Source organism: Prunus dulcis, chromosome 6 (genome assembly GCF_902201215.1).
Source record: "Prunus dulcis chromosome 6, ALMONDv2, whole genome shotgun sequence".
NCBI lineage: Eukaryota > Viridiplantae > Streptophyta > Magnoliopsida > Rosales > Rosaceae > Prunus > Prunus dulcis.
In genome coordinates, this window is record NC_047655.1 from 9,962,584 (window position 1) to 9,973,791 (window position 11,208).

At 41.1% G+C, this 11,208-nt stretch overlaps 1 protein-coding gene across 1 annotated transcript; it reads right to left on the bottom strand.

Moving 5' to 3' along the window:
• Positions 1–241: 241 nt before the first annotated feature.
• On the bottom strand, positions 242–6,726 carry LOC117630249 (protein ADP-ribosyltransferase PARP3-like). The gene is made up of 18 exons (XM_034362993.1): positions 6,247–6,726; positions 4,144–4,598; positions 3,803–3,998; positions 3,593–3,706; positions 3,456–3,513; positions 3,289–3,358; positions 2,907–3,081; positions 2,673–2,806; positions 2,354–2,591; positions 2,157–2,284; positions 2,005–2,081; positions 1,782–1,942; positions 1,490–1,699; positions 1,287–1,389; positions 960–1,042; positions 727–870; positions 464–646; positions 242–383 (listed from the first exon to the last, which is right to left on the bottom strand). Exons 1-18 carry the CDS (start codon positions 6,724–6,726, stop codon positions 243–245), a joined length of 3,150 nt encoding a protein of 1,049 aa, XP_034218884.1. The 3' UTR covers position 242.
• Positions 6,727–11,208: the final 4,482 nt, after the last annotated feature.

Below are 11,208 nucleotides of genomic sequence, written 5' to 3' on the forward strand. Positions count from 1 at the left end.
TGTTATGCATTGGTCTCTATGTTTGCACATATGCCAAAACAAGGCGTAAGGTTTTGTTATGTTACTCTATATTTGCAACTTATCATACAGATATTGAAAGAAAACATCCAAATTACATAACTACAAAATAGCTAGTCCGCCCCCCTTTGAGGCCTCATATTCAGATGCGTTAAAACTCCAAGATGCCATGCACCATACAGATCGACTAAAAAGGAAGTGATGATATTATATACAACAAAAGCTCATCCACATTTCCTTCCCTCTCCCATCCCCATAAAGAGGACAGCAGAACAGCCAGAAAGATCTATAAAAACTTCTTCACTCGGTTCCATCACCGCATTCTTCTCTTCATACTTCACACCCACCAAGAACCTGATGCTTACCTGCAAGAAAAGGACATGACAAACGATTCAACATGATTCAACAACTGAAGAAACTGACCGCAACATCCTTCTAATTATACCTGTTTCGGATCATACACGGCATACTCATTGTATTCGAGAATGCTGTCTTTATTATCTGAAGGCACTAAGCGACCACAAGGAACTTTGATGTCATCTTGCCAGACGAAGTGCTCTGATTCATCCGTCTTCTTCCTACCCAAGCCCTTCACTCCGACTTTCTTCTCCTCTAACGACTTGGCGTCCTGTCCCATTGAATTCCAGAAGATTTGTAAGGATACACCTCATTCTTAGGAACTTCGTAATAAAAACCATATTTTCATACCTCAGGTGGGCTCTTGATTTCAATAATCTCATCTTCCAGAGAAGCCACAGCCAAGACCAAGAATCCTTCTGGCCTATCCACAGCAGTAAAACCATACCTAGTAGCTTCTGCAGCAGCGTCAGAGCACACAATAGCCTTGCCAAACTGTAAGCCAAAACCCATAGCATCGATTTACAATTAGAAGTTTAATCACATTAAGCCTGCACTGAAATATCAATAGGAAACCATCATACCATATAGCCTGGGACAGGGAGAGAGCATATTGCAGGCAAGAAACCTCTATGCAAGTGCCTCAACAGATTGGAGCTCTGTGTTCCTGCAGCCATCCGTAAATGAAAGGAGTAAAAAACTCGTTCGGGTTGTAAAGCAGTGATGGGGGTTTATTTAGAAAAGTGGGAGTTTGTTTTATTTACCAAGGCTTACTGCAGCTCTGATGTAAATCTTTCCTTTTAAGTAGAAACTTTGTTGAGTTTTTTCTATGTTTTCTTAGTTTGAAAGTAACCTCTTAATCACCTCAAGGGATTCTCTTTCAAGGAAAGAAAAAAGACTAAGCATCTTACCACACCATAAGAGGACTTTGTTTGGTAGCTTCTTTATTTCGTCTACTGATGGACAGGCACTTGATTCGACAACGAATATGTTGTCAACAGAGACCTTATATTCCTGAAAAGAATTGACAAATCAGTACATATCCTTGTGTACAGACATCCAGTGAATATACATAACACAACGACTAGAAACTTTTATAAACTTGAATGCTTACAACATCCCCAACTTTGACAGGTTCATAGGTTGTCTCAAGGTACTTCAGAATCATCTTGTAATCATCAGATTCCTTATCCAGTGGAGAAATGGAGCAGCCCATTTTGTTATACCGTTCAGACAAGGGGTCATCAAGAGTAGATCCACCCATGTCTCCTATAAGATGTGAAGCCACGGTTATGTCCCGAGTAGTCTCGAGTGCAGCTGCAGCCTACAACATTTGGAAAGATATGATTTAGTAAGATGGACGTTCCAAATATCAAGCAGGTGACACATGATTTGGCTCTGCTTACATTATCTGCAAGTTCCTGAAAGTCCTTGAAGATAAAAGGCCGGGTAGAGTGCATGAGGGTGAACCATCTTTGGCTAAAATCTGACCAGACAGCCTTGGCCTTTGGCCCTGTATCCTTCATTGATTTCAACGTCTCCACGAACTTTTGAAGAACCTCCTCACCTGAATACATACCCAGTTTGTGAGAGATGGGACAAGGGAGGCACGAAATAGAAGTTCCTTACATCTTTTTAAGTGGGCATCAGAAAGCATCCCCATTGGTAATTCGGGGGGGTCGTATCCCATCTCCATCAAAGCATATCTACATTCAAAATAGAGGTTTCAGTATTTGTTGTGCAAAGATAATTGTAGTCCGAGACCTGGAACAGAATCGTACTTGTAAATCTCCTGACTGCATAAGACCTTCATGAAATTTGCAACCACAGGCTCAAGTTTGCAATGTGTGGCAGCAACACCCAATTGGTGAAGACCAAGTCCTCCATGTCTCACATCAACTCCATCATCCTATTCAGAGTAAAGAAGGTTTCACGTGGCAGAATAATATTACAAACAAAAGAAAACGGGATATGGTACCATGTCTATCGGGTAAAACTTCAATGGCTTCTTTTGGATTTTCTTTTCTCTTTCCCACGGTTCAAACTCATTTCCAGTTACTTCCTCAAAGAGCCTCACAAACTCCTTCACAGCAGCTTCCACGTTCTCCCATTCTTCAAGCCTCTCCTCTGCATTGGGATCATCACCAACTTTCCCTTTCTTATAGTACAAATTCAGGTTGCTCTCTGGTACTGAAATCAGTTGCATGACAGAATAACTGCACAACCAAACTTCGCCATAAGATCAACTGACATAACATCTAAGCTTATATAGCTTAAGAAGAATAGGTCTAAATTACTCGTTCAGTTTTTTCCCCAGATCACAACGAGAGAAGGCACAGTTGTACAATATGCCATCTTTCTCAAAGATTTTCCCGCCTCGCTCCTGCAATTTCGTATCTTTGTGGACACCTCTCTTCCCATAAAGCTTCAGCTGCACTCAGATGATATTGCAGTGAATACAAAAATACTCCGAATATGAAATTTTCTAGTGGGGTACTATCTTTAGAAATTTTTTAGGGGGAATTATATACTTCTGCTGAAAGGGATTCAAGTGCCTCTTCACTTGGATCCATTTTGTCCCACGGAATTCCTTTGCCATCAGGAGCAAGATCAGTGACAATATCATACGCTTCGAGAGGCTGGGGTTCTTGTTTTTCAATGCTGTCTTTCAACCATGCTTCACTTACTACAGGTATCCCTCTTTCCCTGCAAAAGGATTAGAACCTGTAAGGTATCCCTCCTTCATGGGTGCATAGTCACATGCATGGCAATTTCTACACGAAATATGTTGTCAAGAAGAACAATTTCCCCTCTATGGGCAAAAGACTAGCAATAGACTCGCCAAGGAAACCTAGTATATAGCTTGTAAGATATATTCAATGCTTAGGGCCAAGGGAAGAATTCTATACGCACATTGCTTCTGCAAGTTTAGAGGAGCCACCTTGCTCTCGCTCCGCAGGAGATGCAATGAGGCAAGTTACACCTGCAAAGGTTGTAATAAAAATGGAAGTACAGACAATAGACAAAGTACGCTTTATCTGCTGCAATCCAAATATCAACAAGATGTATAAGAGAATTACCAATCACATGGTTGGCAACCTTTCCTCCATGTTTTTCTATTTCTTTTCTCCAGTATTGCTGCGTATTTAAAACAAATCAGTAAGTAACGGAAATTGACAAAGACGACTTGTCTTGCTTTCTCAAGTGTGCTACATACATGAGATGCAGAAAGACGGCCCATAAGAGACATCGACATCCCAGTAAAAGGCTTGTCCGGGATGCTTAGAACCTTCCTAGGCCGGCGACTTGGGTCCTCATATTTCTTTATCAACTACACCACAGAGAGAGCTCACAAGTTAACATGTATAGTGGGGGCATAGCATATCAGATGCGAAGAGAAGAGGGTGTGGATGAAAATTCGAATTACATCGGAGGCAGGAGAGTTCAGGATACTATCTGGTAACTTAATTGGTTCTTGTTTCCTTGCTGGATCCTTTGTGCTATATGTACAAGACGCCCATTCACTATAAGATCCAGTGCAAAAATAGCGTATACCAGTGAACTCCAAATTTCCATTGCAAGCTGGGCATTTATCTAATGGCCCATAAAACAGCAAGTCTTGGCTGTCGAAACAATAAGTTCGAAAAACAATTATAAACATCATGCGAAAAAGCTGCCCACACTGAAATTTGTACATCATTATGTCTATGCATTTGTTTATGCGCCAATAAGTGTGCGGGTTCCTGTGATCAACAAAAATGGACTAACCATTTTCGAAGGACATTAGCATCGGAGCCAGAGGAGTCTTGGCCATTAGCTTCCAAGATTTCTCGCATTTGTTCAGTTGACAGGTTATCTTTGACTGCTGTGCAGACCTTCTCAAACTCAGCAACTATGTCCTCTGAAGATTTACGATTTGCATGGCCATTGCCACCTTCAGACTTGGGCTTCTTCGGAGACTGCTCTGCTTCATGTGCCTTGTTCTCTGCCTTTTGCTTCCTTGTCATCACTTTGTCCTCCTCAGTATTTGGATGGGAATGAGACCTTGTTTCATGAACCTTGATGACATTCAGTAAGCTGATAAGACCTTTACTCTCGGACAAAGGAATGTGAGAGAGATTTGAAGTATTTAGTGACACTCTATTTCCTTTATTACACCCCAAGTGTCTTTGTTGTTCTATTTTTCTAAGAGAAATACAAACACCACCAGCTAACTTAGACGTCTAAATTGCAAATTTAACACTAGAAAAGCATGTTTAAACTCCACTAAGATGAGAAACATACATCAATTTTAAGCACAATTGGATGAAAAGAAAAGGAATAGCAAATTAAAATTTTTATTGTATTTATCAAGTGATCTTCTATCCTTCTAATCCCTAAATAATTTATTTTATAAATGCAATTTAACTAATTTGTTTCTCCATCTGTGTAAGCGAGGTTTTATTTTTCTCTTCTCTTTGGCTGTAGAGTTGGTTTCAAAATTTATGAACTCAAGATTACTCAGTTTTTGGAGCCGCTAAGCAAATCCTCCTAACTTAAAACATACCCTTCCTTGAAATATGTAGAAAACCCAAAGGGAGAAATTAATGGAAATTTATGTCTCAAAAGAATCTAAAAACACTCAGGTTCAAAAAAAATAAACAAATAAATCATAATAGTGCAGAAATAAAAGCAACACTAGCTAACACCACTCTACTTAAAGCTTCATGCATGAAACCTGGAACGACAAAACCAGAAGAGAGTAACAAAAAACATACCCTCATGTTCAAGCTGCAGCAACAAAATCTTCTTCAACTTCACAGAAGAGCTAAACAACAGGTCGAACAGTTGAGTAGGGTTGGGGGATATAAGCAGAAGGAAGGTCCTTTTACATCATCAAATTGAGGCACACCCCAAAGGGCCACGTATATTTCCTTTCTGCAAGGCTTTGGTTTTTCTGTCATTGCCATTACACGACAGGTGTTTTGGGTATGAAACGTGTCAATTTTGGTGCTTTTCAGGCTGCTTAGGCCGTTGACAGGTGGAAATCTAGCAGTTGAATGTGAGAGACTTTGGCCTATTCGTGCATGCAAGATCCATATATTTTGATCTTTTTCTGTGTCTCTCTGTGTAATTATCTTTAGGGTGTTTTGGCCTCAGAAGGGAGAGATCGGTTTTCGTTCTTTTTTGAAACTTACACTTGGTTTTTGGAACTTGTGAGGAGAGGCCACATATGGCACAGGCAAGGCCCCAGTATTATCTAGGTGTTATCTTATGCGACGTTGCCATCTCTTTATACAAAAGATAATTACAGAGTTTTTCCCCTTTCAGAAAATTACAAATAAAGATACATTTAAAAAAGAAAAAGATATTAATGGCATTGTCAACTCACTTGTTGGGTGCTCAACATCTCACAAATGAATGAAAAAGAAGCTCTCCAGCCGTTTTACACTTTATTTCTTTTGCAAAGTTGTAGGAATCAAATATCACCAATTGATTCCAACAAAAAATAAAATAAAATCACCAATGGATGAAGTTCCACCCACTAAAAAAAAAAGAAAAAGAATAGCTACAAGCTTCTTTGACTAATCTTCTACATGTATAATCCTTCAAATAAACCTAAAAAATAAATAGGGCGGACTCAGTAATTTTTATAGTGCTAGGTTAATTTTTTTTGTTTTGTTTTGAGAGCAGATATATTATAAGTTTTTTTTTTCATGAAACAAAAATGTAAATAAAATTTTATAAATCAAACAAAGTCACATTACAAGCAAATATAACAGAAAAAAGGACAAAATATAAATAAATATCAAATCAAACACATTGGCCAACTTCAAAAAAATATGTTCGATTGCAAAAAAAATTTAAAGAGCTTACCTAGTGAAGTGGAACCCTTCTCTCTTTGAGTGTATCAAAATCTTTGATTATTGAATCTGAATCAATATCCACATAAAGCGCTTTCTCAATATAGACAATGATGGAATCTGGGAGATACTCATCCTCCATTTTGTTGCGAAGTACAGTCTTAACATGTTTCATAGCTGAAAATGCTCGTTCTGTAGTCGCCGTAGAAACTGGAAGAGTTAACACTAAACGAATCAACCTATTAATCAAATAATATGCCTTTGCTTTGTCCGGTTTAAGTAATACTTGACATAGTTCTGAAAGAGTAGACATATTTTGAAAGATATCAAGATCATGTTGGTGTACTTCAAACTCAAAAAGTTCGAGCTGGCACCTCAATAAACTTAATTCTTTAACAGTGAAATCTTGAGGATAAAATTTCTCTGCAAGCTTGCAAATATCATCAATCTTAAATGATTTAAAACCATTGCCAGGGTCCAAAGCAGAGCTAAGAATAAGAAGTTCCATTGTTCCTTCGCTAAATCTACTATTTAACTCTTCCCATTGATAATCTATTTATCATTGAATAAATCAACCTGGTAATGATGTTCAATTGTAATATCATCACGTTGCTGACAAGAACGACGTGTACCAACTTTATAAGGAGCATTCATATCTGGCATATCAATGTCATGCTTTTTGCAAAATGATTCCACTTCCTCAAAGAAATATCCCAACCCTCCAATCTTAATTTCTTAAGAGCCTCTTTTGGCACACTTGTTTCTCGAGAAGAGATGGGAAACATGCTCAATTTCATTTGATTGAATGCTATGAACTAAATTCATAGCAGTCAGAATATCTTGAGATTTATTCTGCAATGCTCGACAAAGGCTATCAGTAAGTCCCATAATTTTTTCTAGCAAATTCAAGATTAATATGAACTCGTAAGATGTCATCGCTTTGAACGTACCGGTCGCTTCCCCACGTATAGAATTAGAGGCTTCATCCTTAATCAAGGTCTCAACAACTGTACAGGATGCATTAAACATATTTAATAAATTCGAATAAGAATCATAATGAGAGCCCCAACGAGTAGCTCCAGGCCGATGCAAGGTACCAATTTGATTAAGCCCCCTACCTGTCTCATGTTCACCAGTGTCAACCATATGTGCAATATCAATTTCTTGGGTAGATTGTAACTCACCATGGCGCTTGGGAGATGAAAGGACCCGCCCCGAATTTTTCCATATTTCGAGACGAATCCTTTGGGATTCCTGACATCACCTCGATGCCGGGCCCACTCACTAAAGACCGGGACTTTCTGCAGAAAATTCGGCAGAGTCTCCCCTATAAATTAGACATTTCCCAAAATTTCAACCTGCATAAAAACACATTTAATATCCCCAACTGGCAGCATGCACAATATAATTTCATGCAATTTACATAAATGGCCTTCGGCCTTCCAAAAATTATCAACAAACTACCAAACACACTAACAAAACAATTCATGCCTCGAACAAGGCAACAATAAATTCAAATATAAATTTATGACTAATATTTAGTCTGCGGCTGCACCTAATAACCTTAGGCTGCCTACGTACCCTCCTTGAGGGATCAAGCCACACGTAGTTCTCCCATAAAACCTAATTCCACATATAGGCAATACCTTATTTCATTTCTCTGTATTTCGCATAATCTCCCCATACGCCGGTACTACCAACGCCACGTATGGGGCCTGTCAACACGCCGGATAACCTATGTCACGTGCGACCATACTATACTATCATCATATCTCCCCATACGCCGGTACAACCAACGCCACGTATGGGGTCTGTCTCAACGCCGGATAACCTACGCCACGTGAGACCTGCACATCATATCACATAACTCCCCATACGTCGGTACAACCAACGCCACGTATGGGGTCTGTCGACACGCCAGATAACCTACGCCACGTGCGACCTCAACACAATATCACAATATCTCCCCATACGCCGGTACAACCAACGCCACGTATGGGGTCTGTCCCAACGCCGGATAACCTACGCCACGCGGGACCTAACTTTCACTTGGTGGTGCTTATAGTAAATCCCAAAATCCGGGGAGGTACCTAAGGTAGTGCGTATAGCACTCCGAACTGACATTCTAGACTCTTTTGTACTCTTGTACAAACTTATTATAATTATAATAATAAATATTAATTCTAATATTGTGTACCCCTTCACAAGAGTCTAGCACCCGATAATCTCCCCTGGAAAGGTAAGATTACTCCGGGAGCCTCACGGTCAACCAAGGGTCAAACTACTCTAACCCGGGTCAAACGGACCTGCAGAACCCACGACCTCCAATTTCCGATCCGAAAGTCCCTATGAGTTTGACTAGGTATAGGACACTTGTCCTGCAAGTTTGGTTCAGATCGGACGGTCGGATTGCTCACGATCGCACGATCTGACAATTAATATAGAATATAAACTTTAAAATTGTTAATCGGAACATCCGGGGCTCCGATTCACAATCCGTGAATTCCTACACGATCCTAGAATTACCTAGATTAACATATATTAAATTTGGGTCCATCCAACGGTCCCAACCTATCAAACCCGGATAACGCACGATATGCGATTCTCCGTTCGGTAGTCAAACGACGTCCGAATTGAGATCCGCAAAATCCTACGCACTCGTGACAACCAGGAGATCGCATTGGGACAATAATACCCCTCTGCTGCAGTGCCCACGCGCTGCCACACGCGCGGGCAGCGTGTGGGTGTCCAAAGCGATAAAGCTTCGCCGGAAAATCTCAACATCTCGGGCCAAGACTTCTACCCTAGGTATAACACCCTATTTGGAGTCACTTTTGTTCTTGGGCCTACCCCAAAAAGTGACCGGAAGTGGCCGAAAACCCATTTCCAAAATCGGCAGAATTTCAATTCGTAAATCGAATTACCTACGCTCAAAATCGATGCAATCCTACCCAACCATCAGCTAGAGCATGGAAAATAGGTAGAAATCCATACCTTACTCGTCTGAATCGGTGGCCGGAGGAGGGAGATCGAGCTCCTTGAATTTTGGGTTAAATTCGGTCGAATTTTTGCATTTTCCGGCGAGCACAGGTGGTTCCGGTTGCTGGGACTGGTCGGGATGGAAAGAGGAGGATGGCACGGTTCTTTTGGGACCGGTGCCACCCCAAGTGGTGGCCGGATGCGGCGGCGGCGGCCCAAAAACCGCCGCTGTGAACAGTAACTCGGGGGGGGGGGCTGTTTCTGCGCAGGGGGAGAGAGAGAGAGAGAGAGAGAGAGGAAAGAGAGAGAGAGAGAGAGAGAAAACCAGGTTTTTTTAAAAAAAAATCCCCTTTCGAAATATTTACGATTGTGCCACTGGGTTTCTTTTGACCATATCTCTCTCGTTACAACTCCGATTCGAGCCCACTACGTGTCTATGAACTCGTCTCAGTGCGTCCTATCAAAAAATACAAGTCACGGTCCCAAACTCTCTCCGGTTAAAAATATGACTAAAATACCCTTAAATAATTAAATAATTAAATACGGGTTAAATTTGGGGAAATTTGGGGTCGGGGTGTTACAGACTACCCCCCTTATAAAAATTGTGTCCTCGAAATTTCCTACCTGTCACTCGAAGGGTTATGAGTATTGGGCCCGCATCTACTACTCGGGTTCCCCTGCTTTTTCTCTAAAAGCTAAATGCTTCCATTTGTGATTTGATTCTCTTTTAGCTCTCCCACTAAAAGAGGAACCGCGTTCTTTGACTTGTTGATATTTTCCTTCTTTCTTCAGAATCGATAGGCAGCATTACCAACACGATGCTTTGAAAGAAAGGTCAGAAAGGATCATTTTTACCGAATTGTAATCATCATTGATCTCTCTCGGCCCCGATCCCTTTCTGATTCTAATGAAAGATCACTACTCAGACGTGCTCACAAGAGAGGAGACCCCCAAGTACTCTCCATCTCCATAGGTAGGATTACTCAATCCATTTGGGTCTTCTCCTTGGATTGGACCACAGTATGCCCACCACATACGAGCTTCTTTCTCATAATCTCTTCCACACTTGTGATTTCGATTATACTAATGCCACCTCTCAGACCTTGGACCCCTTGATCCAATGTCGGGGAGTTGCTCATCCTAGAGAAAGGTTGTGCTCTTAAACTCTGCGACTCGGTGCGCTAGGCACACAGTCGAAAATTAGCAACATGTTCAGGCAATGGAGGATCCCTATAAGCAGGTGGATCAGCACCCTATCCTTCCACCCATGCGGACTCAACATCGCAAGGTGCCATTCCGAGATGGAACCCAATTTGATCCCCACAACTTAAGAATGCACATAAGGTGCAGGGTCCACAGAAAATTGAACCTAGAGCTCTGATACCAACTGTAAGGACCCGCCCCGAATTTTTCCAAAACCCGGGACGAACCCTTTGAAATTCCTGACATCACCCCGATGCCGGGCCCACTTACTAAAGACCGAGACTTTCTGCCGAAATTTCAGCAGAGTCTCCCCTATAAATTGGACATTTCCCAAAATTTATACCTGCATAAAAACACAATTTATATTCCCAACTGGCAGCATGCACAATATAATTTCATGCAATTTACATAAATGGCCTTCGGCCTTCCAATAATTCTCAACCAACTACCAAACGATTCATGCCTCGGACAAGGCAACAATAAATTCAAATATAAATTTATGACTAATATTTAGTCTGCGGCTGCACCTAATAACCTTAGGCTGCCTACGTACCCTCCTTGAGGGATCAAGCCACACGTAGTTCTTCCATAAAACCTAATTCCACATATAGGCAATACCTCAATTCATTTCTCTGTCTTTCACATAATCTCCCCATGCGCCGGTACTACCAACGCCACGTATGGGGCTTGTCAACACGCCGGATAACCTACGCCACGTGCGACCATACCATACTATCATAATATCTCCCCATACGCCGGTACAACCAATGCCACGTATGGGGTCTGTCTCAACGCCGGATAACCTACA

Excerpts from the sequence above, each read along its gene's own strand:
- LOC117630249 (XM_034362993.1), bottom strand. The coding sequence starts at position 6,726 with ATGGAACTTCTTATTCTTAGCTCTGCTTTGGACCCTGGCAATGGTTTT. Across the intron at positions 2,807-2,906 it reads TTGAATCCCTTTCAGCAGAA|CTGAAGCTTTATGGGAAGAG; the intron begins GTATATAATTCC and ends ATCTGAGTGCAG. Across the intron at positions 2,285-2,353 it reads AGTTTTACCCGATAGACATG|GATGATGGAGTTGATGTGAG; the intron begins GTACCATATCCC and ends TACTCTGAATAG.